Consider the following 22559-nt stretch of genomic DNA (forward strand, 5'->3'; position numbering starts at 1 on the left):
ACATTGCCCATTGTGGCTTCTTTTCTCCCTAGAAAAATATGTTTTCTGCACAAATAATGTATTATTTCAAAATCTTTTTTATAGCCTCCTTTTCAGTGCATACAGTGTAGACTATAACAGGCATAGTTATAATGTTTGCCTATACCTGGATGATGGTCCTTTCAACAAAGAGCTGTTATAACTGCTCTCCACATCTGACCCTTTACTCCATCTAAATTTCACTTTACATATCCAAACTTGGTTTTATAATCTCATGTAAGAGCTGAAATAATCTTGATGTAATATTCAGTCCTTATGGACTTATTAGACCATCTGCCACACTCTCTGATACAGTAATGTAAATCATTCATAATGGCCTTAGCAGAGTACATTTTCATTCAGTCATTTCAGTTTGTTGTCAGTCATGATCACCAAGAATGGAGCTCCTGGTAGTCATAGGTTTGCAATCTGGCACAGTAGTCCCTTCTTCAAATGGAGGTACCGAAACATGGGCGTGACCCATTCAAACTTACTTGCACCTTGGTTGTTGGTAGATCAGCAGTGTACGGTCTGAAGAGAATGGGCATGTGCATATTTTCATGCTGACCTTTCCTACTGGAATATGCATACATTCCTGCTGGCTTGTCCTACAGGGATCTGCTTACATTCATGCTGACCCACCTAATTGGTTATAATATCGTTCTACAAAAATATTCCAAACAGCACATCTCTCCTCTGTTTCATTGTCAAAATAAATATTTATTTCTTATTCTTAACCCCACATACACTTCCTGGAGTTACCTTGTGATGGAGTGGTGAGGTCTTTTACAATGGGTATGAACGTTTTATAAGTCGATATTTCAACAGAGATGTAGTGGCAGTACTCCTTTCAGACACATTTTGACCGAGGTTTTGGATTACAGTGCCTTTTTAAGTTAGCAGGGGGCAGGAATCGCTGACGTAGGCTTTTGACTTAGTTTATCAATGCCTCGTGTGAAGTCTGGTTATTTTTCCAACTTGTGCTTCCTATGGAAAGCTTCAACCACCCACCCAATTTTCCTTATCTATTCAGAAAAGATGATACTGTTTTTGGGAGGGATGAGCCAGTCTTTTGCTGGTTGAAAGGACAGTCTGCAGGCCTAATGGCTTTTGTTCATATAAAAACACAGCACAATTGCCAAAGATTTCTGGCTTGATGGAATGATGAGACAAGCTCAATCCACAGTTAACCTTGCTTCCAACTTTCTCTGGCTGCTAAAGTCATGACCATAAAGCCAGGAATGGATACTTGCTTCAAGGGACATTTCAGTCTGAACTTTTTAAATGAGCCAATTACTTTTAGCTTGTGTTTTTCCTCTTTCATGAGACAATGGTTTACTTGCCAGACCTCTTGCATTTGGGCAGGGTTTTCTGTCTTTATTTTTGCTTCTCTTACAGCCACTTTGACACAATACTGGGCCCACTTAGCCTAAAAAAAATAGAATCACCCACCTTGTTCCAGGTATTTATCAGGTATTTTGCTATCATCCAGCCAGCTCCCGCACCACTAAAAGTGACCTCTATACTTCTCTGGGGACATCAGGCTGGTTCACGAAGACCAGAGAGAGGGCTGCAGTTGCTACTTTGAGAATGTGTTCCAAGCTGGAAGTCAAAAACCCTTTAGAGAAAGGTGGACCCAATTCACGTGCACTAACCATGTTTTTTTAAACATTTTTGTTATATTAGCATATGGTAAGCACTTCAGTACAATATAGGATGTCTGAAACAGGTGCTTTTTTACTTTGCAGGTAAGATATCTTAACAGTAATATCGGAGCAACCATCGTAATACATGCAAGTTCCCAGTTCCAGTTTAACTCTTGTAACATAAATTGGACCAGATAGATTCTCGGACAGTGGGTAGGGGTACAGTTATAGTGCCAGTAAGTCCAGGTTCAAGGAAGCAATAAGGAAAAGAAAAGCAAAAAACATAAGAGATAATACACTAACTAAAATTAGGTTCATACCTACCCTGTCGACTCTGTAAAGTGTTTGTTCAGTATTAATAACAAAGAACGTGGGTGTGTGGGCCTTGGGAGAGAAGGGGGTGGCCGGAGCGGGGAGGGAGGGAGCATCACCACTTGACTGGGAAGGGGCGTTAAGCGACCCTTCAAAGTTCTCTCCCTTCCCACTACACCTCATGTTATATGGAAAACTGTTCCTGCCAGGCAGGAACAGGACGTGCAGAGAATCTAAATGTACAGACCTCCTGGGGTCTTAATGCATTGCATTCATTCACTGTGTTCTTTGTCACAAACATCCTTAATACTCCAAAGGTGGACCACAAGATAAGGTATGACACATAAGTGCTCTGAGAACTGAAGCTTTTGCATCATTTTCATAATGGCACATTGTGCATAACTGAATGAGTTTTCTTCACGTTCTGTAATGTGCTTGTTTTCTCTTGAAGCAGACCTGCCATTAGGTTTTCAATGATTCTGGATTATAGACTGTTCAGCTTTGGTGTTCACCTATTTGATCTGATCTGTTTTTGGAACTAGAAACAATTCACTAAAAATGTAAATGCCTGAGTTCCTTATTTTGTAATTGTTCTTCGTAGGCCTATGTATCAGGAGCTTTGCCGGAGTCAATGATTACCCGATTTTTCGATGGAATAAGAAGTACAAATGTTGAGAGCAAAAGCGGCGCTGTAAGTGAAGAGTTTACCAAGGAGCAGTTGACAGTCTACATCTCAGACTTGTACAGAGGGCATGTTGACCAAAGAGGTAGCGCTATCATCCGAATTATAGCTATCACAGAAGATAAACAAGTTAAGGGATCCCAAGTCCAACAGGTATGCATGGTGACCATGATATTACTTTGTCTTTGTGTAGTCCCCCACTCCTGTGGCAAGATTTACATGTGTTATATTTATTTGTTGAAGTTTACTTATTGTGCTACGAAGCTGATAACCACAAAGGCGCGACATAACAAATACTGGATTCATAACAGTATGGCCCTCAAGGACGTTAAAAGAAATCTATCGCAAAACATCAAATTGTACCAGTGTGGGATGAAAAAAAAATACTTTCTAACACCAGAAAATTTGAATATATTTCACTCCACGAATAGTGCCATTTTTAATTTACATCCCTTAGTATCATTTAATCTGGATTGCTTCTTCCTTTTCTTATTGCATGTGTTGTCATGTTACCCACAATTTAAGTGCTGTCAGCATAACAATTACTGTTAAATACCCTTCATGCTGATATCTCACTGTGTGTTCATGACACTCTAATTATTTAGAATCAATGGTTTTGGAAAAGTGTTATCCTATTTTTTCTTGACTTCTGTAGCAAATTATCAACAAATCCAGAGGTTGTGTGGAGGTGTGTGCACACCAAGGGATGGCAGTTGGAGGTTTAGTGTGTTTCTTCCCACACTGAGTTACAGCTATCTCAAGTGCGTGACCCCAGGCACTAGCTCAATGATACCAGAGACATTCACTGCAAAAAATCCCCCTCTATTACTCTGTGGGTCATTTTAAGTTTCTAAGATTGTCGGAATGTCTCTGAATGTGAATACCTGTCAGAATGTTTCATTTGTAATTAAATCTCTGTATGTTATAATTTTCTAGGTACATCTAAATAAGTTACTACACCAGAAATGAGGAGTACAGCCTTTGTTTATTTTACAGTCACATAGAAAAAGCCACGTACTTGAATTCAACCAAATATGTGGAGCAAATGACCGTAAAATGATTTTTGAATTCAAGTACATACCTTATGTTTATGTTATTGTGCAGGTTTGTACTTATACGTTATAAGGTTGAAAATATGGGTCAAGCAGTTTATTCGGTAATCGAAGCTGTGGAGGAGGGCATTCCAAGGGGTTCTTCTTTAACCCCACTTTGCCTCTCAACAGTTGCCTCCTCGATGAGTGAAAATGCTTGGCAGCTGAACATGGAAAAGATGGAGATCCTGGTCCTCCGGCATCCCACCATAAACACCCTATTTCCAATGTTAAGAAACGTTAGATTCATTGTGGGCAGAACCTTCTCCCATTGATGTCTAGTTAAGAGAATCACATGATTTACAGAATTTCTGTAAAGTTTGTCAAAAAGTGGTCTTCTAGGGCATGGTTCTTTCTAGGCTGGATTACTGCAGAGCCTTCTACTTGTGCTACTTGTGTCCCCAAAATGGTCTCTTATTTACATTTCAGGTGGTCAGAACCTGGCAGCTCGCATTATGACTTGCTTTCTCAGGTGTATGCACATTGTGTCTGTCTTGGCCGATCTTCATTGGCTGCTCAGAGACAAAATAATTATTTCCAAGAGGTTCTATATCACTGATCGTGCATTTTGCCAGCTTCGGCAAGTCTATGTGCGAGCAAAGTTTCAACCCTGTTTGCTGTAATGATCTCTTCGAACTTCCACAGCAACTAGGCTCCTTGTCTCTTCTTACAAGAGAGAAAGATCTGGAGCACTGTAAGAGATGGTACACAATTCTGCGTCAATGAATGGTGGATACGGATCACCCTCACAAGTCTCCTAGAGACCTTGTGCTTCACTAAACAACTTCATTTGTTAGACTGATGTATTCCCTTTGTTTACAGACTTTCTGTAAGGTTACCCTTGCTTCAAGAACCTGCTTTTTATTAAATTATTAACATAAGAAGATCATTATGTGATTACCTGCTCCTCATTTTGTCATTATGGTAGACTCAAAATGTTTTACTTGGCAGACTGTCAACGGTCTGTTTCACAAGCACTCAAAATTACTTTGGTATATTTCTCGCCAACTATGTTAAACTCTGTTGGGTGGCTGGGATCTACCCAAAGTGATAGTACTATTAACATGAGTGGTTAGCACCTCATGACCAACCAATGCAACCGCTAACTGTTCGTAGCAGCTGATTACAACAGCAGTGGGGCACGGCCTTTTTTACTTGAACTGCTTAGGGAGACTGCCTACTGGCTGGACCTGTTGTATTTGTGCAGTAGTGTGCACTAAAGTGCCAGGGTGCAAGAGACATACCACCCGTGTTTGCACCCCTTTGTATCTCTGCACACCTAAGGTTATAGGGTACTCCCTGCTGCTCAGTTGAACTGAGATTGTAGTCACTGTAATGTCACCTGTCCTGAAGAAGCTGCTACTTAGAGTAGCACGTTCAACTACAAATAACATTTGCAGACATGCAGTATGTGTATGTGACTTCCCCTTGTTTTGACGATGTCTCTCTGTCATTTGGGCTTGCACTTGAATCATGAAGCTCCTACTCCCCCTCTCCAACTGTGGAAGTCTTGAGGCTTACATGTGTGACTTCACCTTGGTACGTTGCTTTGGTGGACCATCACCAGTGTCAGCCCCTGCACTCTGAGCATGAGCTAGAGTCCACCTGACACCCCGCTGGCAGTCTACAAAGTTGCCAGGGAAGACATTGCATCCCTAAGGTGATTAGCCCAGAAATCTGTTTGATATCAGCAGCCTATATTGTGACTGTCCTGCATGACTGATGTCCTCCATGACTCAATGGAGTCCCTTCTGTAACTGATGCCCTCCTACATTCATTCCCAACGGACAATTGGAAAAAACCTTGTGGTGTTTTCAGGAAAGGTCCATGGCCTAAATCAACATATCAAGGAGTTGAAAGTACTCAACTACGTGGTCTTAAAAACTGTCCTACCTCAGGGAATAGACTTCTCTTTAAGAGTCAGAGAAAATGAAGAAAGTGATGAAAGGTTGCAGAACTGAAGCCTTACCCAGGGAACAAGAAAAGGAACTTGCCCATATTCTGCACATAAAATCTATCTCGCAGACTGAAGAAAATCTTGTTGAACATGGTTTTGTAAAGATGGACATTCAAGGCCTAAACTGATGTCTGACTTGGCCTATGCTGCCAATGTGAAGAAAGGTGCCGCCTTTGCTAAAATATCTAAGATCATTACTGAAGTTGTCAGAACTGAACTGTGATGGGTGGCAAATGGAATTTAACCATTGAACCCATCCTCTAGATTTTGGGGAAGCTATTGTTGCTTGTCTTCTAATACTGATTGAGACATTCTTAAGGCCATGTTAGAAGACCATTTTGTAATGGAACCATGGGGCCTGATTCACTGGGAGATGCAGAATATTAATTTGTCTCGTGTTTATGGCGTCTCCCCGGGTTACTTATTTTAGAACCACCAAATCGATTTCTCCACCACACTTCAGAAAGCAACATTACAAAATGAATGTATCTCTCATCATACACCCATTAAACTGTGACTCGATCCTAATTGTACTAGTCTGAGAAACAAAGCAGTGGAGAATGAACTCCACAGTACTCGGGATACCAACAAATAATTGTTTAGTTCTCCTGTTGCTTAGAACACACTTGGAAGATAATAAAGATTGTTTTCTTGTCCTAAGTTCTGCAGGCAACAGGCAAGGTTTGATGAAACAGACAAAAGGTGATGGGAGGAATGCTTGCAGTCTGTCTAACCACTGACAATAGCTTGTTGTAGCATCCCAGCCCATCATTCTTTTGCTCGCCAGTGCACCTCAATTTGGACGCACCCATATGCAAATCAGTCTTGACCCTGCTCCCCATGGGAACAGTCCATCCCAAACTGCCAAGTCAGGTCCTCCCTGAACCAGAACATAAGCAACCCAGGAGCACTGTCACTCTAGTTATGGGCTCATCAGCCGGGTACAGCTTGCTTCCAGTGACACAGTGAGCATGGGACCCACATCTGGGCATACCCACGCCACTTAGGGTGGAACGTGAATCACACAAAAGGTGATGGGAGGAATGCTTGCAATTTGTCTACCCACTGGAAATTGCTCAGGCTAGCATCCCAACCCATAGTTCTTTTGCTCTCATGCCATCTCAGTTTGTGTATGTAAATAAGTCTTGAACCTGTCCCTCATGGGAACAATCCATCCCGAACTGCCAAGCCAGGTCGTCCCTGAACAAGAACACAAGCATTATGAATTCATCAGCTGGGTACAGCTTGGTTCCAATGACTCAGTGAGCATGGGACCCACATCTGGCACACCCAGGCCACTTAGGACAGAACATGAAACACACAAAAGGTGATGGTGAGCAAAAAAACAATGGGTTGGGATGCTACCCACAGCGACTGCCAGTGGTTAGACAAATTGCAAGCATTCCTCCCATCACCTTTTGTGTGTTTCAGCAGGCTAGATTTGCCTGAGGGTGAGATTGTGAGACTTTCTGACATGCCAAGATGGAAGGGTAGCGATGAAATGTCAGTCACAAAAACTGATACATGGCCAAATTTGAGAATACTGTAACATGTAAGTTAGTTGGGGGTCTGGGGATGCCTTAAGGAATTTATAGATCCCTCATGTCATGAATGGTGGCAAAGTTGGGTCTTTTGGGGACTTGCAGTCTGCCTTTCACCATGTGGACAATTGTAGAGGTTTGCCCAACTAAACAATTGCTTGCAACCCACATTAAGTTGCAAGAGATTGAATATCTCAGCCTCTCCAAAACATGCTTTTTCTCGTACCTAGGGAGATCATAACTGTTAGACCTGTCGGCTCTTGGCATAGTTTCCCCTGTCTTTTTGCTTCTGACATTCTGTTTTTGATTCTGTGCTGAATTTTGTTTTTGCTGGCTTTAGGACCCTGGGCACTTTACCACTGATGTCCACTGCTAAAGTGCTAGTTCTTCCTCTGTAAATTGTATTGGTGATTGGTTTCTCAATGATTGGCATACTTGATTTAGTAGTAAGTCCCTAGTAAAGTACACTATGCGTGCCCAGGACCTGTAAATCAAATGCTACTAGTGGGCCTGCAGCACTGCGTGTGCTGCCCACATGATGAGTAGCCCTGTAAACCTGTCTGAGACTTGCCACTGCAGTGTCTGTGTGTGCAGCTTTAAACTTCTATTTCGACCTGGCAAGTGTACCCATTTACCAGGCCCAAACCTTCCCTTTTACTACCTGTAAGTCACCCCAAAGGGAGGCCCAAGGGAGTACCATGGGCAGGGTGCAGTACATTTAAAAGGTAGGACATGTACTGACGTGCTTTACATGTCCTGAAAGTGAAATACTGCAACATTCGGGTTTCACTATTGTAAGGCCTATCTCTCCCATAGGTTAAAATGGGGATTGCCTTGAAATAACTTCTAAGTGTAATTTCCTATTGGGAGCAGATAGATTTATGGAGTTTGGGGTCTCTGAGCTCTTTAGAAAGTGGGCATTTTATTGCTTAACCATTCTGTTCCTCAGCCTGTCTGGAGAAAACACGTCTGGGTCAGAATGACATTTTGGCTGTTTTTGAATTCATTCTAGGCAGTCACACGAAGGGAGCTGGGGTGTGCCCTGCATTTCCTGCTGGGTCTTCATGAGCTACAGTGGTGGGAGGAGCAGACACGTGCACCTGACTAGGGCTGTGTCTGTACACAAAGCAGTCTCCAACCCCCCCTGAATGTGTCTGGGGCCATGGCATGTAAAGGCCATGGCAGGGAAAGGCAGGGTCTTGTGCACTACAAAGACTTCTCTTTAAAGTTTGCCTACTTCAAAGACAGAAATGGATATAAGTACTGGACCTCTGACCGCACAAAGTTAGAATCCTTCTGGACTGGGGACATTCTGCCGGGAAGAAGAGGTGGATGCTGTAGAAGGGACAGCCACTCTGCCTGTTACTTTGCTGTATTGACCTGCTACTTCTGACCTGGTAGTGAAAGGACTGGACTTTTCTTTCTACACCTTGCTTCCAGATGTTCTCAAAGGGCTTGAACTGAGCTTACCTCCTGTTAAGACGTCTCAGGGACATCAAAGACTTCATCTGCCATTACTTGGGCTCTCTTACTGAGAGTCCTGACTTGCCAAGTAATGCCAAATCCAGCTCCTTTGCCCTTGGGAGTGAGTTCTGGTGTAACCAAGAAGAAACTAAGTACATCGACTCCAGAGCGACTTCGAACCGGCGCTGTTGTTTGACTCTGAGCTGCTGCCTGCACTGGAGTCGTATTTCCTGCTGAGTGCAACGACTGTGACCGATGCCACAGGCCCGACGCCACTGCAGCGCCTCCCAAGTCCTGCCACAGCATGAGTCCAGAGTGCCATGTCACCGGTGTCCGTGACACCCGACTCCACCGCTGCACCTGTGGCCTAGTGGTGTGATTGCGCCACCGTGAAGTCGACGCCTTGCATCTTGACCTGCTGGATTCATTGATCCTGCTGGATTGTAAGGAATCAATGACTCACCCCTAACGCTGCATCATCGCTTCTGCAACTCCAAAGAACTGATGCCTCGCCTCCCCTGCCTAGCAGTAAGAAACCAACTCCTCACCTCCCTGGTAGCAGAAAGGAACCAACGCTGCACCAGCTCCAGCAACGCCTCACCTCTCCAACTCTGTGCAACATCTTTGTTTCCTTGTTTTCCAAGGTACTGTACCTGGAGTCCATGTGACCAGCACTCACTCCCTTGTGAGTGGCGTCACTGTTGGGAACAACTCCATCAAGAGGTTGTGATAGTCCCAGTTGGAGCTATTGTGTTTCTTAGTGCTATACTAAGATTTAATCCTTGAAAATGTGTATCTTTACTTGTGTATGTTTGATTTTTGTTGTCTTGGTCTTGTTTTACTCCGCTAAATATTGAATGGGAGGTGTGGGTGTGTGTGTGTGTGTACATAAATACTTTACACATTGCCTCTGAGATAAGCCTGACTGCTTCAGCCACGCTATGAAGGGAATGAGCAGCATTCATCATAGCCGTGCGACTCCCTTACTCAGGCTACAGTGATGGTTCCTATTACACATGGTGCAACCACTGCCAGCTACAGACTCCATTCCTAACAATAACATCTGGACTTTGCAATACTAATCTCTTAAGTGTACTCTAAACTATTGATTACTAGACCAATGCACACTCGTAATGTTCACATTTTCATAACTAACGTTAATGACAACAAATATTTTTTTTCTTGAAACTTGGGTGTAATACTTTTTTGAGGGGGCTGCATTGAGCATTGTTCAAGCCATTATTTGGTCCTTGGCAAACTGTAAGGTTTATTCTGTGGGCCCTTAAAAAGTTTGTGAGTACCTTTGCTGTAGACAAATGCTAATCTTTTGGTAAATCCATGCTTTGATTTAACAGCGACCTGAAGACGTATAAAGCAATCTTCTCCAAACTTGGTCGGACATTAATATAACCCATTCCCATGGGGTATGCTATATCTGTTAACGTCTGGTTGGAAAAAGGTGATGCGTGGCATGTGACACCTCCCCCACTTTCCCCCAAAAAGAATCCAGATGCTTACTTGTTAGGAAACCTTACATATTTGATGACGAATGATTTGAACTGTGCTGAAAGCCAGTGGACTGATGAGGAATGTTTTCAGTACCTTAGATTGTGTGAAATTGTGACTTAATATATAGTTATAAGAGTGCAAACAAAGAGTCGGCACCTATGTGATATACCAAAGACCTTTTCATTGTTTAGTATCTCGATGGATGTTCTATATACAGAAAGTCTGACTCTAGAATGAAGCTAAATGCCCTAACTATGCCTATTTACATCACTTTGGAATGCCTTAAGTGGCTCAATTCCTTGGTCAGCACTCACCAAAAACCATAAAAATCCTTACCCTTCATCAAACAGGCTTCAAGTAAGCTGAACTGGCTTATACAGACTGTATCACAAGGCCTTTACAGTAGTACTTGGAACCTATGTTGTAAGCAGCACTTTATACCTGTATGTCAGATTTTGTAGATTTAGTTCAGTCTATCATGTGTACTTTTGCTCCCACTATGAACTTGAAAATTGGGTATTTGCTTTTTTCCCCTCAGTTGTGAACTCTGTAACTATCCCATGTCTGTCTTATAATCAGAACATTACTACCAGTGAAGGAAAGTTTTTCGAACAGAAATCAAAATATACACCCGATCAGAGGTAAACAGGTTCATGGTGTGCGGACAAAAAAGTAATCTGACAGTCAACTTTATGTGACCTAAATCATTTTTGGGTAAAACTTGTCTTTATTGTAGTGTAGCAATCTCTATTAGTAGAACCTCTTTAAAACTCTGACTATAAATGATTTTTGTTCTGTTTTTCTTCTATTAGTTTATAGATGACTTGATTGGTGCCCTGCTGCAAGTCTTACAATTCAGAAAACTGCTAAACGGCTGGATATTGAAGCACACCTTTGATTCTGTGGCTGGCGGCAATGCATTGGTTGCACATCTCCTTTCGGAACTAAAACCTACAGGTAAAGGATGGGGGGCAATCAATAATGTGATTTGCTTGCCCAGTGCTGTGTTAGCATGGATGCCATAACTTTAGTCTTCTTCCCTACTGTACAGTGTGTTGGATTTTCTCCTTTGCTTGCCAGATGAGCAGTATGTGTTCGTTCAAGGGACTGGATTTTCTTTACAGTTATTGTGGCCAGGTTCTGTGCCTGTGTACTCATTTGTAGAAACCAACAACCCCTCCAATCACACACTGACTTTATCTTTGCCTTGTAACCTACACAGTATTCTTCTGCTTTTCAGGTAGGTTTGTGTTATATATCTACTTCTTGCATGCATACCTACATACATGTGTTTTTATTGAGTTCTCAACAAAACAATAATAGACACATTGATTGATTGTGAATAACAGTGTCCATTCGAGTCCATGAGACTGCCACCTTGCATTGAAGGAGAGGTCCAGCATATGTGTGCTAGTGTTCGACAAGTGGTCATGGGGTATTATCTGCCTATCTGGGCAGTTCAGTGGTGGTGGGTCAAACCAAATGTCTTGTGGAGAGGCGTATTCGGGTACAAACCTGGACAGGGGGTTGGAGACCAGGGTACTGCTAGGTGAGAGGTGTAGTTGGTGTTGGTGCGGGTTGGGGTGTACTTGTGGCTTTAATGCGTATGGGTTGGTAGGGCATGCTGTGAGACATTGGGTCAGAGGGGTGAAGGGGAGGGGAAAGTACCACCTCCGAGTGGCTGCGCCTCCAGGGTCATGGTGGTAGATCGTCATCCCAGGTGAGTTTGAGGAGGGTGTCCCATGCCGGGGAGTTGGGGCATCTACAGATGCACCAGACCTCTTTGAAGCACAGGGCCTTCCCCACTGCCCTCCCCCCATAGCTGTACTGCACTATGCCAGGCTTCCAAATTGTGGGGACTAAGGCAATCGCCAATGGTCGGTGATAGCATGCCTAGCAAGGAGTATTGCAAGGCTGCAAAGCAAGCCCTAACCGCTTTCTGCTTCTGGTGCTTAAATACTCCTGGGACGCAGGCCTCCCAGGTGCTTATGTTTGGGAGTTCCGTTACTTCACGGAGTGTCTCGTGGATTGCCTGCCAGTATGTGGAAAGGACAGGACCACAGCATGTGCTGGAGGTCACCTGAGTATTCTTGGCCAAGGCCGGCCATGGGGAAGAAGAGGTTACACTTTTGTAGTGTGAGGTAGGCCCTTTGGAGTATGGTGAAATGAATACTCTTAAAGCTAGCTTTGTGGGAAACTTGGTGTGGGAAATCGAGGGCTCTGTCCTATTTAGAGTCATGGAGTGCCCGTCCAATATCTGCATCCCATTTGTCTCCAAGTAACATGAGTGGAGTCCCTGTATGTTCCTTCATGACCCTGTAGTGCCATGTTATGAGGTGACGTCCTGTTCCCATGGTTAGCAGGGACTAAATAACTGAGTGAGTGGGGAGGCTTAATGTCCGCTATGGGCCACTGGGTGCAGAGAGTGTATTGCATCTGGTGGAACTGTAGGTATTGACCCCTCAGGGGGAAAAATAATTGATAAGATTACCAGTGGTGAGGAGCTGACCATCTTGGAATTAGTCACTCACAGTGGTGAGAGAGCAGTAATGCCAGGGTGTGGAGTCTCTAAAGGAGTAGGGGTTAAGGGGGTATGGGAGGCCCTATAGTAGGAAAGCAGGTGATTACAGGATTATATGGTTGGTAAGGGTTAGTGCCTGCTGAATGTATTTATGTGCAATAGCCATTAAGTGTGGGAGTGGTTGGTTAAGGGGGGGGTGGGCACCTTGGGTAATGGGAGCCTCAGGAGGTCTGTGTGGACGAGGAAGCCCAAATCTACGCATGCTTGGGTGAGTTTGCACTGCGCCAGTCACTGTGTGACCCATTGAAGCTGGGCTGCTAGGAAATAAACCTCGAACGAGTGCACACTGAGGCCGCCTTTCTCGATGAGTAGCTGCAGTTTCTGTAGTGCTGTGCGATGCCGCTTGTTGTCCTAATTGAGTTCTCTGAGTAATGGTTTTAGATCCTGGAAGAAGCTGCAAGGAGGGATAATGGGGAGGTTGGTGAAATAATAGATAAGACGGGAAAGCATGATGATTTTCACTAGAGCTATTTTGCCTGTTGTGGCCAACGGAAGTGATTTTCAGAACTGGACCTGGGATTTCAAGGCTGTAATGACCCTCTTAAGGTTGCCTTCGAAGAGGTCTGTAGGTGAATGATATAGCTGTGCCCCTCGTTATTGAACTGTCGCCCGTCCACTCCAGCCGCTGCCCATCCAGTCGAACCTCGCCAGAGGCAAGGATCCTCCCAAGGGGAACACACTAGATTTAGCCCAGTTGACCTGTAGTCAAGCTACCTGTGTAAATGAATGTAGAGTGGTGCATTTGGGGGACAGGTCCATGTGGATGTTTCAAATATAGAGGAGTAAGTCATCTACTTAGAGGGAGACCACGTGGGTTGTGCCTCTCAGGGGTATCCCCTAGCTTTTCCCCTCTGACTAGAGCCTGGCAGCTAGCAGTTCCATTGCAAGTGCAAATAGTAGTACCTATTTGGTGCTCTTTTCCACGGAAACACCAGGAGATCAGCTAGCCCATCTGGACCCTGGACCTGGGGGTTTTATATAACAGCCATGTGTATATGCTGAGGTGGACAGCACCTGGAAGAGGTAGTCCCACTCCAGGGTATCAAAGGCCTTTTCCAAGTCCAGAATAAGGCACGCCTCATAGGGGAAGCAGTGTGGGGGCTTGGTCCATCAGGTGGAAGAGACTGTGGATATTCTAGGAGGTTCTTCACCCAGGGACGAAGCTATTTTGTTCAGGGTGGACTAGGTTCGGTAAGATCTGGGCATAGTGTTTGACCAGTATGTTCCAAAGAATTTTGTAGTCTGCACCCATTATGGCAATTTAGTGGTAGGTCCCAATAAGAGTCGGGTCCCGATCTGGCTACAGAAATGAGGTCCGTACTGATACTAGGGAGGGAGGCAGGTGCTTGACATGTAGGGCCTCCATGTATACTTCGGCTAGGCAAAGAGCAAGATGACAGCTGAAGGTGCTATAATTTTAAGTTGGAAGGCAATCAAGGCCAGGGGTTTTGTTCCTGAACTGGGTGCATATAGGTGTCACAGGTTCATCTAGGTCCTCTCTACTGCCAGGTGTGACCTTTTGGGAGGGGTCATTTGGCAAGGAAGGAGCTGATCTCGGTTATCGGTGGGTGCGAGTTTGCAGCGTATACTGAAGAGTAGTAGGTAAAGAAGGCCTCTGAGATGGGCTGTTGGGTGTGAAAGTTGATTTCAGGAGGCAAAGTGATCTCTTGGATGGACCCAGAGTGGGTGTCCTGGCATACAAGCCACGCTAGGAGCCTACCTGACTTGTCTCCCTCTCGATGCGTTCTTGCTTTACAGGCTTTAAACTTGAAGCAGCAGCAATTACTTCAAGCACATTTGGTCCAGGACCACCGCGTGCTGGGTTTTTGCGTCATTGAGGGCTGCTCTCTGTCATCCAGGATTGCCGCCCTATCAAGGTCTGCGACCAGGTTTTCAGCCTTGGTGATCTTCCGTTCTAATGTCTTGCGGACCCATGATATTTCCTGTATATAATGCCTGCCTGTGACACTTTTTAAAGATGTCCCACTCAACTGCATGTGAGGAGGCTGAGTCACTGTTATTAGAGATGAATTGGGTGATGTGTTGTGCATGTGAAACCTGAAAGTAAAGCTATTCCAGTGTCTCCCTAGGCAGCCGCCACTTGGGTACCGGAGGGTGCAGTGTGCTCCAAGAAGAATAGACTGTATGCACGTCGTGATCGGAGGGTGCGCAACCTACAGTCTGCCCAGCGCATGTTATCTAGGACATTGGCCAGGCGTACATACAGGTCGTGCACTGCTGAGTAAAAGGTGTAGACTCTTGTGTTGGGGTGGATGGACCACCACAAATCGATCAGTGCACAGTGGTGAGTTCATTGCTGAAGGTAGGGGTGAGAGCAAACAATAATAGCCACCTGTTAGGATCCAGGGAGTTCCCATTTTGTGTTCAAGTGTTTGTGATAGTGTGGTCCAGAAGGCTTCTTGTTCTGTGTTGTGAGCGTAGATGCTGCCCAGAAGGACCTGGAGCCATTGAAGCGTCCATCCCTACCCACTATTGTGTCAATGGCTTGGAAGGGGACTGCGGGGCGGATCCAGATAAGGGTGCCATGTGTGTACAAGGTGTAGGTAGTAGGTACAATGTGCCCCCTCCAGCGTTTTCGCAAACGCCGTAGTTCTAGGCGTGTGATGTGTTGTTCTTGGAGGAAAATGATTTGGGCCTTTTGGCGAATTGCATAGGAGTAGACGACGTAGCGCTTCTTCACTGTGTCGCCCTCGGTAGGGGTGAGAGTACTAGTGAAGTGTAACAGATCAACAATTGGGACGTGTTACAATGGCAGCATATCCAAACTGGGTGAAGTCTAATACCGTAGCTGAAGGTGGGGTTGCAACTTGGCCAGGGGAAAGAGCTGAGTGAGAATGGTGGGTGTCCACCTGTTCGAAGGAGAATGGTAGTCTGGGCCTAACATCTAGGAGAGGATCAGGATAAGGAGGAGGAGAAAGGGGGGCATCGAGAGGAGAAAAGGAGGCAGAAGGAGTGTGCAAGGAGAGTTGAGGGCACCATTTCTGGTTCGAATTATGATGTCTGCATTCTTTGGGGTGACTAGCTGCAGAGACTGTGAGCCAAAGTGGGGTCCATCTAATGCAGGCAATTTGTCGTCATTCGAGAAGATGTGGGTGCCCGCTCGTCCTTCGAGGAGCCTGTTTTTTTATCTCAGTGATGCCGCCACCTGCACCACCTGTCTCCGGTCCTCGATGACCTGTTCAAGAGGAGGGCGGTTTTGAGGGTTTGGGGTTGGGAAGACACGCCTTCTCTCATGGTGCCACCTTCGCCGTCCCTCTGCTGGTGATTTGAAAGGTTCCCCTCTCTGGGCCAGGAGGGTGCTTACCTGATGCTGGTGCAAACAGTCCCAAACATCTGTGGAATCTATGAAGAATAGGGTCTTGCCCTCTGAGAGCAGCTTGAGGCAGACAGGGAACAATAGGAAGTATTGAATTCTGAGCTTGCAAAGTCTCTTTTTTGGTGCTTAAGAAGGAGGATCTCTGGCACTGCGGGCATAATCTTGGAACAGCATTATAGGTTGATTGTCCAGTCTTAGGGGGGCGGCTGTGTGTGCAGCTTGCAAAATCGTGTCCCGGTCCCTGTAGTGAGGTAGTTTGGCCAGCATGAGGTGTGGGGGTGCCCCTGGAATTGGTCTTGCCGGTATCCTGTCTGCCCTTTTCCGGGATAAAAATGGGTGAGGTACGAGGCAGGGACGAAGAAGCAGAACCACTTGTCAGGAATGTCAAGGGGTCTAGGTCCTCTGGGAGGTCCACAATGCAAACACTATTTCTCCTGGATTGGCCGTCCGTGGCCTCGGCCTGCTCCTCTAGGGTCTTTACTGGGGCATCCATTGGGCCTCACACATATAGGGGTTGCAATGCCTCTATCTCCTTCTCGCTCTCAGCCACACGATCCAACAGTTTCTGATGAATCCAGGTTCAGTTAACCATGACTCCATGGATAGGCGAAGCTCTCAATGGTGGCAAGGACTTTACCAGTTTTGTCTGATGTAGACTTTTAGTTGTAGATTCCTTATCTTAGAATTTCCCCCAGGTGTCAGTCTAGATCCTGCGATTTTTCTCAAGCAGTACCCCTATGTGCTGTTGGGTGGCGTCAGTCGGCTCTGCATCCTTCGTCTGCATCATGCGTGCCAGATATGATGTCGCGGGACCTATATAGGCACCAGCCTAGCGCACTGACATCAGTTATTTTCTTTCTGCGTGAGCCAGTGCAGATCTGAAGAAGAGTTACCCCTCAGTCACTTTAACTGCTCTTTTTTCAATGTTTCGTCAAGGATTTTTTTTAAGTGTTGACACTCCTGGTGCGTCAGGATGTTGTCACATAAAACTGTGTTCAAGCCCTGCGGGTCCTGTCATCGGGCAATGTCCGTGACGGATCCGCACTGCCTGTCCACACACGATACTTACAGTTCACAGTAGGCCACAAGCATTTTCAGTTCACCTTGCTCCCCTTTGGCCTTACAAGCGCCCCTCGGGTGTTCACATAGGCAATAGCAGTGGTTGCAGCTCATCTGCGATGGTCAGGGGTTTCAGTCTTCCTCTACCTCGATGACTGGCTGGCCCCAGGCTGTCGTCTCCCACCTCCAGACTACAGTGGACTTCCTACATTCGCTGGGGTTTGCTATAAATGTGCCGAATTCACACCTGATTCCCTTTCAGATGTTCCCTTTCATCGGTGCTGTTCAGGACACGGTGCAGTTTCGGGGTTATCCTCCCAAGTATCGAGTCCAGGATATTCAGGCTATGATACCGATGTTTCAGCCTCTAGCCTGGATTTCTGTGAGAATGACTCTGAGGCTGCTGGACCTCATGGCCTCCTGCATCCTGCAGGTGACACATGCCAGATGGGATATGCAGGTGCTGCAGTGGGACCTGAAGTCCCAATGGGCGCAGCATCAGTAGAATCTCTCCGACATGGTCCAGATCTTTGAGGGAACTGCACAAGAACTGTAGTGGTGGCTCTTGAACCGCGATTGGGTCAGAGGCAGATCCCTCACCCTTCCCTAACCAGATCTGGCAGTGGTGACATGGAAGAGGCTGAGATCAGAGGTGTCTGGTCTCCTATGGTGTCCAGGCACCACATCAGTCTTTTGGAGCTCAGGGCGATCAGACTGGCATTGAAAGCATTCCTTCCTTCTCTTAAAGGGAAAATAGTGCCGGTGTTCATGGACAACACTACCCCCATGTAGTACTGGAAGAAGCAGGGCAGGGTGGGGTCATGGACCCTTGTCAGGAGGCTCTGCACCTCTGGACATGGTTGGAACATCAGGGTATTTCCCTGGTGGTTCAACAGCTGGTGGGCTCTCTGAAAGCCAGAGCGGACAAACCCAGCTGACAATGCCTGGTTGATCACGAATGGCGTGTCCCTCCGGAGGTGGCTCAAGGTCTCCTTCAGCAGTGGGGAGAGCATCGGTTAGATCTGTTCGCCTCCGCAGAGAACATGCAATGTCATCAGTTTTGCGCATTGGAGTTTCCAAGGTGGCACTCGTTTGGCAACGCTTTTCATCTTCAGTGGAGCTCAGGCCTCCTAGATCCCTTCTCGCCCCCCCCCCCCCCCCCCCCCCCCCCCCAAAACCCAAAACCTCTTCTGCCCAGAGTTCTCAAGAGGATCAAGAATGACCGGACCCAAGTAATCCTTGTGGCTCTGGACTGGGTACGAAGAGTCTGGCATTCTTTTAGAATGTGCAGTGAAAACGACTTTAGTTGAAGTGAAAATATTTCCAGTTCCTGCTACTGATAAGCATGTCTTTCTTACTTGCTTTCTTGCTGGGAACTGTTTTTCTCTCACCTCTACATCTTGTAGGATTTTGAAGTCTTATCCAGTCACTGAATTGAAGGCACAGAAGATAGCTACTCTTTATGCCAAGTCTGAAAAACCCAGCAAGGTGTCAAAATCCCTCTTTAACCATCTTTCAAGGCTTGTGGCACTAAAAAGATATTTATGCATGATTTTCATAACCTTACATTTAATGTTTGCATCCTAATCATGTTCATAAGGATTGCAGCCTCACTTTGAAGAACTTGAAGAATGGAGAGAAGTAACTGACATTAAAATGGGCTTGTTCCACCTGGGAGGAATGAATGTACACTGTGCCCTCCTCCATCCTCCACCTCAGAGAAATGAAAAAAAAATTGATTTGCAAGTTGAAGTGTATAAAATGAGGAAGGCCAATGAGCTTGCCTGGCTTTTTATGTGTAGTCTCTGCTCTCCATAGCTGCAAAAACAGACTTCAACAAAACCCCCAGAGCCTAGTTCGCCTTCAAAGTTATTGGTGACAAATTTAACCTTTACTGTTATGAGAGCTAGATAGCTGCAGTGCTGTCAATGATTCACTATTCACAGCTGCAGTCCACCAATGACCTAATGGCTTGCGATTGCCTCGTTAATGGGGAATTCACTGTCCATGATATTGCCAGTGAGGAGTAAGTGATCAATGACCGAATTCCTGCCTTCAGTGGCTACCCTGTTGAAGGCAAACGCCTTGAACTACAGTTTCTAAAGCCTTACTTGACTGATATTTGCTGTCTCTGGATCGGTTGCAGCATCATCATCCTATTCAGATAAGAAAAGGATATACTTTGAAGTGGAGGAAAGCACTGGCCACGTGCTGGTCAAGAGTGTTCTCATGAGAGTGGTAGCTGGAGGACCCCTCTATATTGACTTCTTACCATATTACGGATTGACTAATATGAACAGGAAGAGGTGTATTCCCAACTGGATGTTAAGTATGTGTATTCTCAACTGGTTCGTCAGAGCTAAAGCCTGATTGGAAGTCATCTAAGAGGTTATTGACATCAGTGTGATGAGCTATGTTGTGAAACATTTTTGAGAATTTTAGCCATAAATGAGAGGTTAAATAAAGAAGAGCTTCTTTTGTCTGAGTGGCGTTAAGACTGAAATACCGAAGAGGGGCCGCCCAATAGACTCTAGCCTATCGTTTACAGAATTTGGGAGTTGCACCAATGCCTTCCCCAGGAGTGTAGAAATTTTGTTTGAGACACATCCTTACTGTGCTCATCATATTTTAATAGTGACAACACCAGTTACCACATTGTAACACGGAGAAGGATTTTCCCTCTGCTCTAGGCTTTCCACCGAATTGCAATTGCCATTGTGTTGTTACTTTTCAGGCTTGATAGCTACAGCATCAAATATGGTGGCATCAAAAAAAAAGACAACGGAAAGCATCATTGTATAAAATCAAGACACCTCATGCAGCTTCAAACTAAAGAAGTTGGATTTCGTCTCTGGTGCTTTTAGAATAATTCTCTGGTCTACAGTAGGGAAGCCAGTCTTATTAGAATGGTCTTTACCAGATCTTTAGCATTGAAGTATTCTGGTCCAGATATTTACAGGCCTTTTTCGTACTATATATTCTCTTCAAGGAAACCTTTCTGTCTCTCTAAGTCTCCTGGGACTGCTCCCACCATCAAGGAACAGAGCCTAGATGACCCAAAAATCTGTTTGTAGAGTTCTGTGAATTGTTATTTCAACAGATGACCATCCTTCATGTAGGCTGTCTGTTTCTGCTGAGCAAGTTACGCTTTTTATTGCGTACCCAAACACAGATTTAAATTAGCTCCCATTACAAGCTGTTGTTCAACAAAATAAATTTGGCACTCGTATTTCTTAAAGTTTGAAGTTGTAGAGACATATGACTTTCATATATAAGGAAGCAGGAGGGTCAAAGGCAAATTTTCTGTCTCATGCAATAGATACTGTGGCAGTTGGTCAAACAGTATTCATCTCTTGGATAACCAAGCACCTAACTGGTTTGGAAAATGATGCCAAGAATGGGAACTCAGTGACAGGTGGTTGGTACTGATTTTCATTCAATGCGGTGCTCCTACCCTCCACCTGTTTGAGCCTGTGTAGAGCTTCAAATGCCAGATCCTTCCCAGATTGTATTCTTCTTGGTGTGGTGCCAGATATATGCCCCTGGTTTTCCTCGTGTTGTCCTTTTTCCGCTTCTGCCTGTCAACATGAAGAGATTGAGATGCTTACTTGTCCTGGAAGCCCATAATAGCCCAGAGAGTTCTGATGTATGGATTTCTGCATATCTGACAATCTAACATTGGGAAGGCTGCTTCACGCATGGAATGTGAAAAGATATCCGTCAGAAGAACTCTTCACCGGGGAGTGGCACACATTCTGCAAGTTGGATGGCTGCAACAGCATACTTTTTAGCAAGCCAATTAACTGCATATTTCTGCTAATCTGCAGCATGCAGATTATCATACATTTGCTCAGCACTTCTCTCTGTACTTCCTATCCTGATCTGATACAGCTAAGGGACACAAGATTTTACAGATCATTTTTTGTTAAGGTTTTGCCTCATTCTAATGATCTGCGTCTAACTGCTATTTATTTAGCTTTAATTCAAGATTATGAATATATGAAAGATCCTTTGCTGAAGAGAGAATTCTTACCCTGTGCTAGAGACCATTCACATTGATGTCTTTCATAGATTTACGTATAGTCCTCTCTCCTCCACTTTCTTACTGCTCTGGATCCAAAGTTAACTACCCCTAATTGGTGTATCTTTGTAAATTTTGAATTACAATCCATTTAACATTTTACTGTAGTCCTTTTCAGCCAATTTGGAAAATTTTAATTTCTGTTTGCTTTATAATGCTTCCATGGAATTTTCCTTCAGCGGTTCAGCTTTTGCCTGGGGACTCTACTTAAGTCTTAACAGGTTTTGCTCTGTGTGTGTTTTATGGTGTGCTGGCAAGCATACTGATACCTTCTTTTTATGTATTATATTATTTCTCCATGTATTGTTTTTATTTCTTCATGTCTTGTTATAATGTCAAAGATTGAGTCGAAGTTTGCTATTTTCATCCTACATGATAATCAGGACTACTTTGTATGTAAATACATTTGTAAAGTACATAATATTTTTCAAACATATTATTTAGTGTTGCTGTTGTATTCACACCTGATTACTGAATGTGTAATGAAATATTTACACCTGATTACTAAACATGTGTAATGAAAGACTCTTTCGGATCTGTGTGAAGAATCGAATCTGGAATTGGATGTTGCACCTATTGTGATTTAAGAGTGGCCATAAATATAATTGAAACATTTACTAAACTGAAATGAAGAGGGTGAGTGTTTCCTTGAGTTGTTTGTTTGCCCTAGACCATTATTTCCAACAAGTGTTTGACTTGGGCAGCAGTAAATGTTGCAGTTAATTCAGACCCAGCATTGTTCTATAATTGAACTGGAAGAAACAGGAACTGATGACTTCTCTCCTTTTATTTGTTTTTACACAATTTTAAAAAGGTGTATGAATCTTATAGAATAAGCTACACATAAGATATGTTCTTTCTGTATTTTTGCTCAAGATGGAAATAACTATGATACATAATAATAAAGTCTTCCTTGTAAGGTATTGTCACTTTTTAAATATTTCAGGTAAGCCTTGAGAAGAAATAGTTAAATGAAGTGTTGGGGAAAAACAGAGAGGGGGAGTCCTACAACTTGTATCATATTAATTTTTAAGCATCTAATTTGTTAAGTCTGTCATGTTTCACAAATGAAGAATTGTCTTGCTAAAAAAAACAGATATTACACTTTCAACCAAGGTCTCTATTTTTAGCTTTATCCTATTTCCCACACTTTATTATGTCTTTTTACCCTTTCGAATCTTCCGTAGCACTTTGCGCATAGCTGTATTGAAAAAAGACTGTGAGACCGTGTATCATTAGGAATTACTATAATTCATAACCTGTGTACGTTGTGATTAAAAC

The 22559-nt window shown here is 44.4% G+C and overlaps 1 protein-coding gene across 1 annotated transcript in view; it reads left to right on the plus strand.

Moving 5' to 3' along the window:
- MEAK7 (MTOR associated protein, eak-7 homolog) overlaps positions 1 to 22559 on the plus strand; it is a 219762-nt gene that overhangs the window by 116685 nt on the left and 80518 nt on the right. The window contains exons 3-4 of the mRNA XM_069216756.1: positions 2578 to 2811; positions 11033 to 11177. Of these exons, the coding sequence (XP_069072857.1) occupies positions 2578 to 2811; positions 11033 to 11177 (379 nt within the window). The remainder of the gene's footprint in view (positions 1 to 2577; positions 2812 to 11032; positions 11178 to 22559) is intronic.

This window comes from Pleurodeles waltl, chromosome 12 (genome assembly GCF_031143425.1).
Source record: "Pleurodeles waltl isolate 20211129_DDA chromosome 12, aPleWal1.hap1.20221129, whole genome shotgun sequence".
NCBI classification, from domain to species: Eukaryota; Metazoa; Chordata; class Amphibia; order Caudata; family Salamandridae; genus Pleurodeles; species Pleurodeles waltl.